The sequence below is a fragment of the Myotis davidii genome, unplaced genomic scaffold (genome assembly GCF_000327345.1).
Source record: "Myotis davidii unplaced genomic scaffold, ASM32734v1 scaffold130, whole genome shotgun sequence".
NCBI classification, from domain to species: Eukaryota; Metazoa; Chordata; class Mammalia; order Chiroptera; family Vespertilionidae; genus Myotis; species Myotis davidii.
Window position 1 is genome coordinate 3,387,007 of NW_006285040.1, and position 17,824 is coordinate 3,404,830.

At 41.9% G+C, this 17,824-nt stretch overlaps 1 protein-coding gene across 3 annotated transcripts in view; it reads left to right on the forward strand.

Moving 5' to 3' along the window:
* The window catches only part of SEMA6A (semaphorin 6A), a 128,962-nt gene that overhangs the window by 82,577 nt on the left and 28,561 nt on the right, over positions 1–17,824 (forward strand). For all 3 annotated transcript variants that reach the window (XM_006755264.2, XM_006755265.2, XM_006755266.2), the window contains exons 7-16: positions 1,185–1,275; positions 4,066–4,185; positions 4,840–4,928; positions 5,784–6,001; positions 9,406–9,537; positions 11,921–12,076; positions 13,678–13,854; positions 14,214–14,354; positions 14,435–14,515; positions 16,475–16,533. In XM_006755264.2, the coding sequence (XP_006755327.1) occupies positions 1,185–1,275; positions 4,066–4,185; positions 4,840–4,928; positions 5,784–6,001; positions 9,406–9,537; positions 11,921–12,076; positions 13,678–13,854; positions 14,214–14,354; positions 14,435–14,515; positions 16,475–16,533 (1,264 nt within the window). The remainder of the gene's footprint in view (positions 1–1,184; positions 1,276–4,065; positions 4,186–4,839; positions 4,929–5,783; positions 6,002–9,405; positions 9,538–11,920; positions 12,077–13,677; positions 13,855–14,213; positions 14,355–14,434; positions 14,516–16,474; positions 16,534–17,824) is intronic.

Sequence of the window (17,824 nt, forward strand, 5' to 3'; positions counted from 1 at the left end):
CACCTAACCACAAGGGAGGATGGTAAATGTAGGTTAGTGAGATACTGAGGAAAGATAAATGGTATTTGGTGACTAGCTAGTAAGGCTTTGCCACACCTGAAAACGCCTGTAGGATCAGGCAGGTAACGTAGGAGTGAAGCGTGTAGGCTGTTGATACATTCTGTGGGTGAAGGGGCCTTGATACTGGATACCACATGCTTGTTTGAAGGAAATGGCAGGGTATCCATTACTCAACAGTAGCTTGTGGCTGCCACTTGGGTAAGAAGGGCCTAAATTGACTTTCCCGCTTGTTCAAAAGCAAGAAATCCAGGTTTTCATGTGAAAAATCCCATTTTAAAATAGTGCTCAGTTTCCCTCCCTCCCTCCCTCCCTCCCTCCCTTCCTTCCTTCCTTCCTCCCTTAGTCTTTTTTTTTTTTACATACTAAGATGGAGGTGGGAAATTCACTGGCAAGCCATGATAACCTCTAGCATACAGTAACAAGGTCTGGGTTGGGCACTAGGAGGCCGAAGTCAAATAGCAGCCTCATCCCTCACCGCCTTTCACCAGTGTGAGCCCCTCAGTTTCTGAGCCTCCATGATCTGAGGCTGGGACATGTTTCTAAAGTAGGTGCAAAAGGCCACCTGAGCTCTGCTAACATCCAGGTTTTAGCACCTTGGCTGATGTCACACTAATCTACCAGGTAACCCAAGGAAGAACTTGGTGTCTTCTCCTGGGATTTAAACCACAGAGGCAGACTTCCTCAGGCAAAACCAAACCAAAAACTTAGGTCCTCCTCTGTAGAGGTCATCACTGCACAGATAATTTGGGGGGATGGGGGTGAAGGAGGGAAGCAAATATGTTTTCCTGGTGATTGCCTCGGAAATTCCTTCCCCAAGGAGAAGACACTCATTTCTAGAGCAATTTTAGCAGAATATGGGAATTTGTTTATTGTTATGGTTAAGAGTCAAGCAGACATGACTGAATTTCAGACTCTTTTAGCTGTAGAACCTTGATCAAGTGAGAGACTTAATTTCTCCTAACCTCAGTTTCCTCAGTTGAAACCAATAAACTTACCTAAGAGGGTATCTGAGGATCCTTGCACCATGAATATGAATTACTTAGCACATTCAGTGCTTTGTAAATATTAGTTGCTATTACTACTGTGAGTTGTTGTTCCTAATGAAGTCCTATTATTTCATTTAGATGGATACTTTGGAACCTTTTGGGGATGAACTTAGTGGAATGGCCAGATGCCCCTATGATGCCAAACATGCCAACATCGCATTGTTTGCAGGTAAATGCTCTGATCTCTCCTCAAGGCATTTGCTTCCGCGTGCTCTCCTGGCTGCTGCAAACCTGCTCTGTGGGATTTGCAGAGTCACAGTCATACTTTACTTCTCTGGTAAATACTATAAAATTAACAATGCCTTTTCCATTTGAAATTAGTATGGAAGTTGTACTTTTGCTTCTTAAAAGAAGTCTTTGCTATACTTACGCATGCTTTGTGTCTTCAGAAAAGGCTAATAGTTTTGCACTGAGCATGACATATTGGTTAGGGCCTGTTTGGGCTCCAATAATAGAAAACCCCACCTCAAACCACTGATATAGATTTATTATTTAGGGTAAGAGTTGGTTTGATCCAACAATTTATTAATATCATCCAGGACAAAGGTTCCTTTTCATTTTTCTGTTCACTTTCATTTCCTTCTAAGAGAGACTGGCTGACCTCACAGTCATAGATGCTTGCCAAGCCCAATTAGGAAGTTTCTGGAAGCTCTCTCAGAGCAGTGAGGCTACATCCTCCCCCAGCCCCCCCGTTTCCAGAAAACACCTTCTCAGACATCATTGACCTGATTGGGTTACATGCCTATCTATGATGGAACGGTTGTGGGAGCCAAGGGGACGATGCTGGTAAGCTTAGGTTGACCCATACTCCCCATCCTTACACCTTCCTTCCATTGCAAAAGATATAGAGCAACAGGAAATAAGCCATCATTTTCAGATTGAGATTTTTATGGATGAGTGTATGTGCTTTAATTAGAAATTTGTTTAGGAATTCAGTGCCAGCTGTGTGTGTGTGGAGGTGGGTGTAGGGAGAAGAGTTGGCATAATAGTGATTGTTATAGCAAGCAATGAAGCAGTTAGTTATAATTTCCATTATAAAAGATAAAAACTGGCACATCCTAGCTAGATGAGGAGCTTTAGGCCTTTGATTGTGAAATAAAATTAGCTCCTTGTGCCTCACTCATCCTCAGTGTCATCCATTTGTGGTCCTAAATCTGTAGTCACAGAATGTAGAAACAGCTTGTGCCAGTTAAGGACTGTTTCCTTGGGTCCCCTGCCAAAGTTAGAGCGCAGTATTACTGGAAAGCAGCATCGTAAGGGTCACGAGGTCCTGTAAACCTATGTCAGCACGGGCAGGAGCAAGCCCAGCAGAGGAGGTGCTTGGGTATATTCCCAAATGTGTAACTTCCACTGTAGCACATTTCCGACACCTGAATCTGCATTAGTTGGTACCATGGAAGATGTGGGCTGCAATGGAGAATGTAAATTTAATTTTAAATTAAAAAGAGGACTTATTTTAGCTTGGCGTAGTAAAAGGAGAATGGGCAAAGTATTTTCTAAAGCCAACTTTCCAGGGGCTAACTAAAACAAGCCACATGAGACAATCCTATGACTGCCCCTCCCCTTCCTCAATAGGTGTTCCCTGGAATATTTGAATCCCTCACACACGTTCAGCCCTTATTAACAGAAGATCCTTGCTGCAACTGAATGGTTGTCATACTATCACGAATGCCAGAATAGTGCTCTGTTTCACAAGTAAAAGTCTGGTGAAATACCCAGTGCTGAATGTAAAACACAAAGAGTAGTGGGGAGTGGTCAGAAGGAATGAACACACACACAAACACACACACACACACCTAATCCCTATCCCCCACTTCCCAGTTCCATCTGTGTGACCTAGGGTTGTGATTCTATAATTAAAGTTGTGCTTTGTGTAGATATGTTTATCAACAGAAAGGTTTGTTGTCTGCAGTTCCAATCTAACCCAAACAGTCAACACTTGCTAATATATGGCTGTTAATAGTGCAGATATTAAGGCAGCTCTAAACTGAACCTGAACCACTTTCAGTTAGTTGAAGTCCAAAGGCAGACATTAAGAACTTTACTTAGGTATGTTTGCATAAGCTTTTTATAAACCATTATGCTTTCCCACAAGTGGGAGAGCTTAAAGAATACTATATTGTACATAAGTGCCAACATATAATTAAAGAAGATATGCAACCCATTAAAAAAGAACCAAGGAAGTAATTTTTCAGTTTGAATATAATTACTGTCTCTGTTTCATCTATATAGATTTTTCTATTCTAGAACACCCCATTTAATTATGTGTGTGCCAAGCGTTTGCTAATCCAGGAAAAGAATAAAAATTGTTAGGGATCAATCTTTAGTCCAATTCAGTCCCTTTTGCTTTGGGTGTGCTCTCAAGCCTATCTCTAATGTAGCCAGGTTGGCAGGGCTTAGTATGAATCCTGACTACGGTAAAGGGGAGCAGTGCCTCTCAGTATCTAAGTAGCAGTTTAGTCAGTTCCTTTTTGTTTATGAACCCCCTTTCTTAACTCCCCTCCCCTGTTCAGTCTGAGCATTCCATTACTGCTGCTGAATGGAAACTTTCAGGTGGTAACAGCCAGCTTCTGTCTTCCCCTGGGACCCCGGCTGATCCAGTCTGCCACAGCACGGTAGCAGCAGCAGCATCCAAGGGGCCTTGGCCTGGAGAGTTCAGTCAAGAACCATCTAATCAATTGAAGCAAACAGCATTTTTTATTCACCCTGTCCCCCTGGAGCTGCTGCTGCTTAGAAATTGCCGTGCAATTTAAAAATGAAAAATGTTTCCTCTCTCACAATCCCAATTTAAAATGGTTAGGAATGTGGGCCAAGTATTTTCCCAGTGACTCTTGGATTTTTCCCAGTTGTCCTATCTAATTTGCCTGATATGGGAAAGCAATCTGGGGCATGTCTCTATTATCCCTCCATGCCCACTGTCTTGCTCCCCACCATTCACCTCTTTTCTCTTTTTTCTAAGATGGAAAACTATACTCGGCCACAGTGACTGACTTCCTTGCCATCGATGCAGTTATTTACCGGAGTTTTGGAGACAGACCAACCCTAAGGACCGTCAAGCATGATTCAAAATGGTTGAAAGGTGAAAAAACAAAAGAATAAAGGGGGCGGACAATAGGTGTCTTGAGGGACATTTAGGTCCCAAGGGACCAGACTAGTTTCATTTCATTAGTGGCTTCTGACAGACGGGAAGGTGCAAATTGCATCTTTTGCCTCAATTGATTTATTTACCTCCCTTTTTCACTTCCCATCAGTTTCTGGAACATTAACAGAACTACCAATGCTACTACAATAGAGCACATTACATTCATCTTTCCTGCCTCCAACTCTCATTTCAGAGTCCCACATGAGAAGAACAGGGAGCAGGGGGTTGGAGGTGCAGGGAACAGGAAAAGAGCTCTCATAACTCTGCATGAGTCAGGTTGACAAGAGACGTGTACGAAACCCTCTCTGTAATGTGGGCATTCCATTGTGGAAAATAAAAGACAGGAATATGCAGCACTCATTTAGTTTTCATTGTTGGTTGCAACCACTTCTGAAACATGTAATTTGTAGGCTCGAATGCTTTCTGAAATCACCAGCATTCACATGTGTGCAGTCATTAAAAACGGCTGGTGTTAACCAAATGTCTAATGGCCCTGTGCTTTTAATTAATAACTTGTCACTGGTTGCAATTGATTAAAATTCTTTCAACTGTGTGACTTGTCCCCAATTAAAGTTCCGAATTTGTTCACAGAACCATATTTCGTCCAAGCAGTGGACTATGGAGACTATATCTACTTCTTCTTCAGGGAAATAGCAGTGGAGTATAACACCATGGGAAAGGTAAGAGGGGAGGAGGTCTCCCTTTTGGATCAATATGGTTATGAATGACCTTGAAATAGGAACCATCAATCCAATGACGAGGCATCATTTTGCGAAGATACAAAGATTAGTGGAAGTGAAACACTGTGCTGCCTCCAAACCCTGGGTGCTTTAGCAAAAAAGCAACGGAGTACAGGGGACATCTTAAATATTTCTTTTCAAAATGTAATAAGCAGATGTTCAGTGATTTCATACTGAGTTTCAAGTGTCTTAAGATGTGGTTTCCAGGTATACTCAACAGTTTTCTCTTTTTAATGAGATGCTCCACACAGAGAGAGTAGAGATACAGTATCTTTAAGCAAACTGAGGGTCCTAAATTTTATCTTTATTGAATAAAGCAAGAGGACACTTAGGGGATGTCCTTTTCAGTTATGATTACCAGAGAGTGGATCAAGGTCACTACTGGTTAGTTGGAGGGCACAAAATCAATGCTGGGTGGTTTGCACAGTTAGAGGAATTCAGGGTATGAGATTCGAGGCCCAGAGGCAGCTAGTGAGGATGCCAGAGATGGCGCATACAAAGTGCGCTTTTGTTTGAGGAAATAAAAAGCTAAGCAGTCCATATGGAAATGAGTGTATGTGGCTGGGAGCTGATCCCCTGAAGGATTTATGGCTCTGTATTAAATGCCACCGCCTTATCTTTTAAAACATGCTGTTCCAATGCTGAGGTTTTCCTTTTTTTTTTTTTTTTTAGAAACATGAGATTAATTTAAGCACCTTGTTGTTCTGTTTCTATTTTCAAAGAAAGGAAAACTCCAATAAGATCGCCTCGAAAAGTGAGTGCATTTCATTCTCCCTGTGTGTTTTCCCTCCGCAGGTTGTTTTCCCACGAGTGGCCCAGGTTTGCAAGAATGACATGGGAGGGTCTCAGCGAGTCCTGGAGAAACAGTGGACATCTTTCCTTAAGGCTCGCCTCAACTGCTCAGTTCCCGGAGACTCTCACTTCTATTTCAACATACTCCAGGCGGTTACAGATGTGATTCGTATTAACGGCCGTGACGTTGTCCTGGCAACCTTTTCCACACCTTATAACAGGTAACCATGCCATGGCTGTGTGGACCTAATTGGTTCTTCCGGCTTCCTTTCCCCGGGGGCTCTCTTCTAATACGCAAGATTCACAAGTGATGGAAAAGTTGCCCTTCACTATTTGTGGCTAAAAAAGCACTTCACACACAGTTTTCATCAACAAATTAACGGTCATTTACAGGAGTTATTAGATTAGGATTTTAGGGAAAGTAATTAGGTAAATTATAACAATATCTTCTAATTATAGGCCTGTCATAGAAACACTATTCACGTGCTGTTTCTCAATCCTTCTGTAATCCTGGCAATGAATACTGTTGCCCGCTTTTTATACTGGACAAAACAACTCAATTACAGTACCTAGTCCAGGAAGACAGTAGATGGAGGAGGCAGCTTCTAGGCCATGTACCATTCTGTTTGACTTTTAATATTAATATCTTTTGAGGTAAAAACCCTGGAAAAATATGAAAATGCTACTGAGTGAAAGTTAGGATCCAGATGAGTCCATCCCCACCTAAGACACCCTGGTTATTGTTGTCCCATCAGAGGAGCCTGCATCCCAACCATAGCACCACTGTCGGACTCCGGAGGGCTCGAATGAGGACTTAGACATTGTCAAACCTCGAAATACTGAGAGTCAACCTGTTTATTCCTATTTTGGTAGTTTTTAAGCTGAGACTTTGAGGAATTAAATAATATTCTAATAACTGTCCCTGGAGCAGTGGCAATATGTGGGGTTTAAAGAGCAGAAAGAAGACAGGCATTTAGATTTTCTGGTTCTCAGCTTTCCCAGTCCTTAGAGTCCTAACACAATTGTGAAAATGGTCATCACTCTGGGCGTGCTCATACAATTTAAATGTACTGTATTCTCATTTCTATGTAGAATTTTGGATATTCTATATTGTCTTCCTTCAGGAATGCACTGTTTTTTTTTTGGATTACACTTTTTAACAAAGACTTTTAAGAACTCCGTGAGTACCTAGATGACAGGCATGTACATGTTGAGATTGAAGGACAGCATCTAGGAAGAAATGCTTCAGAATTAGGTAGAGCCCGGATCAGAACAAGCTAAAGGATGAAATAATGTTCCTTTATTACATGGAAGTCAAGAGTTCCCCACTGAAGATGCATGAAAATATGAAACCATACTACAGCAAGAAGCACTCAGTGAAATTTAAGTAAGCTTTAATCATCTGTGGAGATTTGTAAGCCTGAGACTAGAAAAGATTCAATAATTCAGACTTCGACTGTTTATACTTCCGAATGCTAGATTCTAGACTGTTGAAAAAGAATACTGTCATGGTACGTGGGAAAGCAGGGGCTAGCAGAATTTCAGAGTACACTTCCGGTTTGTTGGTTTAATTTTTGAGGTCGGTGAGTTACTTTATGATTATAATACAGCAGTAGATTCTAGCATATTATAGATGCTCCATTTAAAGTATTTTCTTTAATGGCCCCCAAGAAACATTCAAATATTGCATGCTTATGCAGTTGCAGAGACATATTTGCTCAGTAAAATCAGAGAGTGGTAAAAATGCACATACTCATTTATCTATAAATTATTGTTCTCTCTGCGTTTACTCCCTCTAGATTCATTCCTCTCCACCCCATGCTCCACTCATGCAAACTTGGTCACTGTTAGGTTTCAAGCCCTTTGGGTGCTCCTCCTTGCCCTGGGGATAAAGCTCACGCTCCTTAGAAGGGTATGCAAACCTCCTCATGGTCTGGCCCATCTCTGCAGCAGCACGTGCTTTCTGGAACTAAGATCGTCTCGAACATGCCATGCTTGCTCATGTCCTGTTCTCTGCCAAGTCCGCGGGTCCAACCAAAGTCTGTGTTTGCCCATTGTAACCCTAAGGATGCTCCAAGTCTCAGCTGGAGTCGCTTCCCATGAGATCTTGTGCATTCCTCTTTAAATACTGCTCTTAGCAAGTTGTCCTGCATGAATTAGTATCATCATTGTTGTTGTTATTTGTCTCCACACTGAACTGTGAGTCAACTGAGAGCAGTACTCTCTGTTATTTGTTAAGCCTTTACTGCCTGAGATTAGGGCTTCCATAATTATAGGTTGAATGAACACCAGGTAGAAAGAAAGGAATGAAAAAAAGATGAAAGGAAGGAGGAGGAAGTAAAGTAGGGAAGGAAGACGAAAGGATGTCACAAGTAATTCTATCCTTGGGAAGATTATAAAATCCCAGGGTTATTACAAGGTTCCTCATAAAATAATTCAATATTTATCCTATTTTTCTTAATATTTAAAGTAAATATGTATACCTGTTACTTTTTGGAAAGGGAGATAAGAAGAATCTTACAAAATTAAGTAATGCCAGGGTTCTAAAATTTCAAAACAAATGGGGATCACTGTCTTGTATACTCAATTCTCTATTTCTTGCTTTACTAGTAATTCTTCAATAACTGTGTTATGAAATTAAAGATAGCATAAAGTTTTCCTGATCATTATGAGGTGATTTCCATATCCTTCCTACATTTGCAAAATCCAGACCAGTCACTCTCTCTGTGCTGAATGATGTTCCCATACAGCACAGTCTTGTCCTGATGCTGCCGTGCACTGGCCCACAACCTCAATGCCTGATTAAAACATTGGCCAGCTGGTGCCTGCAATTTATTTGATCAAAACCAAGGAACAACCATAGTCAATAACAAACATGGGTTCAAACAGTATACCCAGATGAATGAATTATTCATGCCTCTCACCACTGATGGGAAAAAAAAAATCCCAAAGTCCTTCCAGGAGTGCTAGGCCAGAATGTAATTATAGGTAGAGATTACTGCCATTATTATTACTTAGCACTTAATAGAGCACTTTATTTGCCAAGTTTTTATGTTTTAGAGACTTAGATTGTTCAGTCCTATGCAAATAAACAGGAGTAAAAACTGGAATGTACACCAACTAACAAAATATTCCCGAGTTCTGCACGCGGACATTCTCACTTCCGCAGTCCTTAGCTTGAGGTACCAAATCCAAAGAAGCAATATTTGGACAGTGGAGGCACTTTTTAAATTTTTACTAATATTGGAGATGTAGAATATTTTCTAAAATTTTTACTGGGGGAGGGGGTTATTGACTAAGAATTAACATCAGCGAATTCATGAAACTTCTTAATCACCAGTTCGACTACTCTTCCTTTCTAAACAAAAGCAGTCCCAGAAGACATGAAGAGGTTTTTTCCTCTTTATGAGTTGCTTTAACTAGCCCTTTATTTAAGGCCACTGATGAAAATTTGATTCCCAGGAACATTCGCTTTATGCACTGGGATCCCTTACATTTATTGTGTTCAGTATATGAACTTTACATTTCAATTGCCTGTAAGAGGAAAGTTTCTTTGGAGTATGTTTTCCAAGCTGCCTGTGCAGCTGGGCATGAGTAACACTGTGTGTGAAATGTCATGTTGCAGCATCCCTGGGTCTGCGGTTTGTGCCTATGACATGCTTGACATTGCCAATGTTTTTACTGGGAGATTCAAGGAACAGAAGTCTCCGGATTCCACTTGGACACCAGTTCCTGATGAACGAGTGCCTAAGCCCAGGTACATACAAAATATGCTATTTTGTTGTTGTTAATCTAACCCAAGGATGTTTTTACCAATGATTTTTAGAGAGGGTGAAATGGAGGGGGGAGGGAAGGAGAGAGAGAGAGAGAGAGAGAGAAACATTGATGTGAGAGAGATTCATGGACTGGTTGCCTCCCAGGCCTGTCCCAATCGGGGCTGTGGACCAAACCTGCAACCCAAGTATGTGCCTTTGACCAGGGATCAAACCCAACCACTGAACACACCAACCAGGGCGATATGCTATATTGAATTTCTAGAAATGGTACAGCTTGCTCCTCTGATAATGAATTGTACCAGTGTCTTCCATGCCCATGCCAGCCATACAGATAAGATGCTGGAACAACAGCAAGGCCTATGAGGTCATTCACCTTCATCCACTTAAGCAAGATTCAGGGTTACTTGTATTATCTTTAAAACAATGACTCTAGTCTTTTGCTTAATCTCTATATCTGTGGTTTATCCATGTAATCCTAGGATGAATAGATCCATTTCGTCCAGCTAGCTCCAATGTCTATAGTCAAGGAAACTGGGGCCCAGAGGGGTATAAAGTGATTGTGTACGTTCACATAGCTGGATAGATTGTTTCCATTGTCCTTCCCTGCTTCCCTTCAATTTTACAGAAACTCCTGTCTTTAAATCCTAATAAAATGTGGAACAGAAATGGTGTGTGTTCCCTGGATTTTTTGACCAGGCTGGATCAGAGCTGAGTCAAGACTCAGGCCAAGGGCAAGAAGAGAGCATAGGTGCAGCGGACCTTAACATGTCTCTGGTCTGCCAGGTTCCGGTGTATTTTGGGTCCATAAGCAACCCAAATTCCCCTCTCCCCAAAGTGTGCCCCAGAATTGCCTTCATTGGGAACCTACTGTCCAGAGACCTCTTGGTCCTCTGTAGTCTCCTTCAATTCCTCACACTAAAGCAGTGAATTCATCCTTTTTAACTGGGATGGGAGAAAACTGTCCCCCGACCCTGTGCCTGTTCTTTCTGTGGTACCCACTGGGTACCTTCATTACAGCATTTGCAAGTTACATGGAAACATCCTTGTGTGCCCTGCTTCCTCCACGGAATTTGTGAGCCTCTGGAAGGCAGAAGCCCAATGTCTTTTAAGTTTTTTGGTTTCCAACCATCTCCTCCCACCTCAAGTCCCCCCAGAAAATACCTAGCCCAAGCCATTTAATGGAGCTAATTTAGATAATGCGAACCCTGTACCCAGGAGAGAAAGCCTCGTAGTTCTGTCTTCATTGTCTGAATTGTCTGGCATGTGCATACCCTGTTACTTATGGAGAGCAGACGGGGTGCAAAAAGCACACTCCGGCAAAAGCTCAGATAGACCTTCTAATCGATGTCTGGTACGGTTAGCTACTTTCTAGGTAAGTAGGAGGGGGAATTCAGCCTGAGGGATCCGGTTTCAGGGAGCACATACTTAATGTGTTCTCCTTGGTGTGTAAGCCATGACCAGGAAACATACTGTAAGTGATTTGCCAGTTCCAGATTTGGCAGTGTGTTTACCCTCATCCTTCCGCTTGCTTGCCTCGCCCCTCTTGCAGGTTTGGGGATACGCCCACAGGGCTGGGGGGTCAGTGCCATGACACAGAGCACGCATGGGCCAGACCATGTCATTGCTGTCGGAGTCCAGTTTCCTCTCCTGCACCAGCAGGCAAACCAGCTGTGTGGCTAGGCCTGGTGTCAGGTTTCCCTAATCTGGCTTTGCTGAGATGTCCCTTGACTCGAGAAGCCATAGCATTTCTTGTAGAAAAAAGTTTTCACGTCATAATGCCATGACCTTTCAGGAGGGAAGCTTCGGTGTCATTGGCTTTTCATACCTGCCCAAATCAAACAAAAACAAAAACATCCATAAAAAACAAAATACAGATGTTCTCTGACTCCCAGTGGGAGATGGTTACATGGAGTGTTGCTGGTACATATGCTGGCTCGTGGCTTTTGAGTGCCTTTGTTTTCTACTTTTGTGGAAAAGTCAGCTTAATTCTCTCCTTTTGTAGGGCAAATGCCTCGAGAACTTCCAGCAGGGTTTTAGGGTCGATAGAGCAGGCCTGGACATGTGCACACCACATACTCCCCCACTTGTTTCGAGCTCCATCATTGTTGATGGAATTTGTTTGTTCTGCTGGGGGGAAGCCAAGCTGCCCCCAGCCAAGGTTGAACTGCCCTGGCGGAGGCTCCTCTATGGCATGCGAGGCGGCCTGGAGGAAATCTAAGCACATTTATTTGGTGGCATCTGCATTGTTCAACTTCCTCCTCTCAGCCTCTGGTACATTTTCCCTCATGCCAGATGCTTAGAGAAGCAGTTCATTCAAGGAATTAGCCATAAGGCATGAAACACACTCCCTCCCTTTCTTTTTAGGCCGGGTTGCTGTGCTGGCTCATCCTCCTTAGAAAAATACGCAACCTCTAATGACTTTCCTGATGATACCCTGAACTTCATCAAAACGCACCCGCTCATGGACGAGGCCGTGCCTTCTGTCATCAACAGGCCATGGTTCCTGAGGACGATGGTCAGGTGGGTGCCAAGCACACCGAGTCCTACAGGCATCTTCCCTACTCCATCTCATGCTCAGATCAGTGGATCATGTTTTGAAACGGCACAGATATCTTCTGTAATCACATGCATTGGTTCCACTATGAAATGCTGGCGAGTGGGGTGGATGCCACCAAACCCTGCACCCACATTCCCAGTGAGAGGAGTTTGGGTATTTGGGGGCTAACTGGGCACATGACAGCAATTAGAGGAAACAAAAGTGTCTCCTTTCTGGGTAGCCCTTTAGTCCAGTCTTTGCAAAAGTGGAGGAGCAGTGAAGTAGAGTCAGTCAATGATGTGGATACCTGTTTGGTTGGACATGGTTTCAGAACAAGCTGCAGATTCCATCCAAGCATTGTGCCTTGGTTGTTAACTTTCCAAGTGGAGCATGAACGAAAGGAGGATTTGCACAAGTATACCAGCATGAAGGTTTATACTTCAGCATTTGTTATCTGAAGTGGTGGCCAACTGAGATGGGATAGCTGATGTGAAATCTGTGAAAGCATTAAGTACTCCTCCTTGTATGTATTTAGAGCTTATTTCCAAACAATTCAACAGGCTTTCCTGAGTACCATCCAGTCTGGGCAGTCATCAAACACAAGGTTAATTAAATTTACCACCGTTTTTAAACTGTGCCTTTATTGAAATATATTAAGGTATTATAATGGCTCTTGTCCATACGATGGAAACAATATAACTTGCAAGAAGGTCCATATTTTCTGGAACCTGCCATGGTGTTTAGGACAAATAGGTGTCTATGGAGACCTGAGAGGAAAAGGATGCCCAATAGGACTTATCCTAGACATGTGACCAGGCTGATGCCCTTCACCTTTGCTCTAAATGTGTCTTGCTTGGCTGGCACATCCTTCGGAGCTCTCAGTCCTTCTACACACAATTGAAAATCTTTCTAATCTGGCATTTTGTTGATGAGGCTTTTTTTTTTTAATTTTATTGATTTTTTACAGAGAGGAAGGGAGAGAGATAGAGAGTTAGAAACATCGATGAGAGAGAAACATCGATCAGCTGCCTCCTGCACATCTCCCACTGGGGATGTGCCCGCAACCCAGGTACATGCCCTTGACCGGAATCGAACCTGGGACCTTTCAGTCCGCAGGCCGACGCTCCATCCACTGAGCCAAACCGGTTTCGGCTGTTGATGAGGCTTTACATCGCAGAAGAATGATATAAAAAAATGGTAGCCATTGCTTTTCTTTCCAATGTTAAATGAAATGTCAAATGAGTTCCCATATTCCTCCCCTTTTCAGAGGAGACATGAGCCTTTCCTTGTTGCTCAGGGCAGAGATAATTGTGGAATGGTTTCAGATGGAATGGTAATGGCTGGCTATTTATTATGTAACTTGGCCTCCACACCCCATACCTCTGTTCTCCCCTTGGAGCCATACTAATGCTCTGCATATGGAAGTAACGTACCAGAACAGCTTGAGAGCATTATTTACATGCATATATTTCTCTGGAGGTTATTGCTAGAAAGCTCTGTCACAATTCAATTGTATAAAGTGGGAAGGGGAACACTTGAATGACAGACCAACAGAGAGATGAAGAATGCAATCTTGTCATTTCAGATACCGCCTCACCAAAATTGCGGTAGACACCGCGGCTGGGCCCTATCAGAATCACACTGTGGTTTTCCTGGGATCAGAGAAGGGACTCATCTTGAAGTTCTTGGCCAGAATAGGAAACAGTGGTTTTCTAAATGACAGCCTTTTCCTGGAGGAGATGAGCGTTTACAATCCTGAAAAGTATGTAGAATATTTGGTCCTTTCTCAGTAATTACTTATGTTATTCAGAGAAAGTCAAGGCAGACATAGGTTTTATACATTTTTAGGTGTGGCTTTTAACATTATTTGTGAAAATCTTTTAATACATAAAAGGCATTATTTTCTCCTTGCCAATAATGTATTTATATAGAAACACATATAGATGTGTGTGTGTGTGTGTGTGTGTGTGTGTGCATGTAAGAGGATCTATTTCACCTTTACTTAGATCAGATTAAGAGATCACTTTGTAGGCTGGGAGGTGGGTATGAGGATGGTGGCAAGAAAAAGAGAACTGACCCGAGGAAAGCTTTTAATGATATTATCCTGCCTTAAACAATTAGGTGTAGCTATGATGGAGTAGAAGACAAGAGGATTATGGGATTGCAACTGGACAAAGCAAGCAACTCTCTGTATGTTGCATTCTCCACCTGTGTGATAAAGGTTCCCCTTGGGCGGTGTGAACGACATGGGAAGTGTAAAAAGTATGTACTTTGCCTCATTGCCTATTAGGAAATGCTTAGAAAGGAGGCCTAGGTAGCTCACGGTCATCCTCTTCCTGCAGGACCTGTATCGCCTCCAGAGACCCATACTGCGGGTGGGTGAAAGAAGGAGGTTCCTGTGCCTATCTGTTGCCCAGCAGCAGGTAAGGCACCCCAGATGTGGGAGAGTATAAGGTGCTATCCATTCTATATGTATGTTAACTGTGCTTGCACATACCACCACCACTCAGCCTTCTGTGCACAGCCTCATCAATGGGACGGCCAGCGATTCTCCTTCCTTTTCCCATTTCACAGAACACCCCGATATCACAGGTGGCAGATTTCTAATTGATTAATCATGCATCCTCAGGCTGATTGAAAACAAAAGAGAAGAAACGCAGTGGGCTTCTAAATGTTCCCTGGAGAGAGGGACAGGGATGTGCATGCCTTAATCATCACAATTCGAGAACAGCAGAGAAAAGGAGCAGTTGGGGAACAATTAGATTAGTGATGCAGTTTGCCCAGCCATCGCAAAGCGGGCTCCTCTAATTGACCATACAAGGCTGGGAAGAAATTGCAGAGCATTTGTTAAGCGATGCATTTGTACTGCAAGCATGTTGTATACATCCAATAAATCTTCTCCTGTGCTGAAGAACAGTTGACCCTATTACTCATTAGGTAGTCAATTCTTGGCAGTTCTCCAGGAGATCAGCTTGATCGGGGCCGTCTAACATGCCTGTGATTTCGGTGCTTAAAATTGTGACCCGGTCTTTAAATGCTCAGCTGGCATTCGTTGAAAGGTTTCTTTTATGTGTTTACTTCATTGGCTGTGAAATCCAAAATAACATTGGAAAAATATTCAATGCATGTCCTTGACAGGTTATGGCAACTCAAGAGAGGTGCCATATGGCAGCACAGTTCTTACTTAGCCAATTCCTTCAACTTCCCCACATCCAAAGGGGGAACAGAAGGGCTCCCATCACTGACTCTCCTCTCCCATTTTAGAACAGCTAGACAAATAGGCAGAAGGCCACCTCATGACTACCACCTGCATCATATGAGGGAAAGTATTCCCATAAACAGGGCGAATGATAACTAAGTCTGACCTGGATATTTGACTAATATAAAGGGTTGACTTCTATATTTTATTATATCATCTTTACAAACAGCAATACAGACATGCTACAGTGGTAGCACTTTATATCTTTTCCTGGGACTTGAAGTGAAGGAGAAAGGATCACAGAGCACAGTTAAAAAAGCTAAGGCAAGATCTTTCTATATTCAAGGCATAACCAGAAGTATACTCCTGAGGACGGGAGGAGTGAAGACAATACCTGAATGGTCTCAGCAAAATGCACCTCCAAGCCCTCTCTTGTTGGGCCCACTTAGCCACTGGCCATTTGTATCTTTTAACACTTTGTTATATAAGTTATTGCTAAGCAAAGAAATAGATAAAAATCTAGGAAGGCAAGGGTCAAGGTGAAAGAGAAAGTAGAGGGGGAAAGACTTATTTTTAACTAAAGGCCCAGTCACAAATTCATGCACATTGAAAAGAAATTAATTAGAAGAAATATTTTAGAGGCCAGGGAAGAACTGTGGGAGGCTGGCTCCAGGGTGTGTCCGGCCTGTCTCGTCCAATCCCAATCAGCCGGACCCCAGCAGCAAGCTAACCTACTGGTTGGAGTGTCTGCCCCCTGATGGTCAGTGCGTGTCATAGTGACTGGTCAAATGGTCGATTGATAGGTCGGACTCTTAGCATATTAGGTTTTTATAGAGAGAGATTTTTAGACTTCTATATTGCTCAGAACAGTGTATTTTAACATTTAAATGTTTAAGACATGCTCAGGGAATCAGAGTAAAAGACAGGTATAAGTAATGCACACACTAATTACCTCCTGAATAATATCTGAATTAACTGTGTACGCCAGGGCTTCTCTTTGGATATTCTTGTACATAAGACTCATTTCTGTAAATTTCAAAGATATAATTTTCAAGCTGTTATCTACATATTGTTTGCACCTGTCACTCAATTTATCAAACTGTGTTAGTTGCTTTAGTGAAACCCGAGTAATGACTCACATGATTGAATTTGTTTGTTTTTCTCCCCCCTCTTTTTCTGAAAGATTAACTTTTGAACAGGACATAGAGCGTGGCAATACAGATGGTCTTGGAGACTGTCACAGTAAGTGAAGCTTTTATCTGTGTTTATCTTTGGGCAGAGAAGTTTTTCTGGAATGGCCTGGAAACATTACCCTGCGTGTGGAACTGAGTACAGCTGGCACCAAAATATGCATAAATAACAGAAACCATCTTCTAAATATCAAATAAAGAAAATAGTGTGTTTTAGAGCCAATGTTATTGTCGATGCTGTTGCTATAAATGCTGGCACCTAGTGCATTATTACAATAGTGAGGGACAGATTCACTTGAGAAGATACTAATTATGCAGAGCAGTAAGTTATGTCTGCATTTTCATTTTTTTGAAAGCCCGGTTTTGTTGTTTTTTAAAATGTGCTATTTACACTGTAATTTTTAAGCAAATATGATAAAAAAAAGGTTGGACATTTTACTCTAGCTTTTTAATTGAATGGAACTGTTTTATTCTTCTTCAACGTAGAAACTAACAAAAGTAATTATAATTTTTAAATTGGATTTTTGTCTGTTAATATTTGCAGTAGAAAAAGTTTCAGATACAACCCACTAAGTACAAGGTGACTCAAAATAACCTTTTCATAGAAATTAAACTGTGCCAATCTGAGTTCATTTCAAAAGTTATTAAATGGTAACATTTTAGTTAGAACTTGATGTAAAGGATCCTGGTTCTCCTATTTCTGATTAATATCAAAACTCTCCTGAAAATGCTAAGGTGTCATTCAACTTTCTTATCTTTTATAGAAATCAGATATAATCAAATAAAGAGACATGGCAGGCTCATATCCAAATTCTTTGCATATATTTTTTTTGCTTGCAAATATGATATATTGGCAAAAGCTTATTATGTCTTCACACAAAAAATTTAATGAGTTAAGAAATCAGCATAGGAGACAGTGTCATTGTCAAAAGATCTACGTTACTTTTGTGCAGTGAAACAATTTGATCCATGGATGTTAGTCACATTGATGCCCTAAGGCGCCATTTTCAGGAAACAGGTTTTGGTTTCTATGTGAACTGAATTAGCTGACTTTAGTGGATAATTTCATCATAGTTTTATGATCTGGTGGTGTGGACATCTATAGAAAATTGGGGTGTCAATTTGGATTTCATAGGTAAATCTATGAAAAACATGAAAATGGTTGTTAATATCTCCACCAAATGTCCACGGCACCAGTGGGCTCACACCACACCTGTATTCTTGGCAGAAAAGCTGAAGGAAGCCTCAGTATTGAGCACAGGGGAGACCCTCTCCCCTAGCCTGTGACTTACTCTTTAACCTCAGCAATCAAGCCTGTTTTCCTGTACTCCCCACCCTTGAAC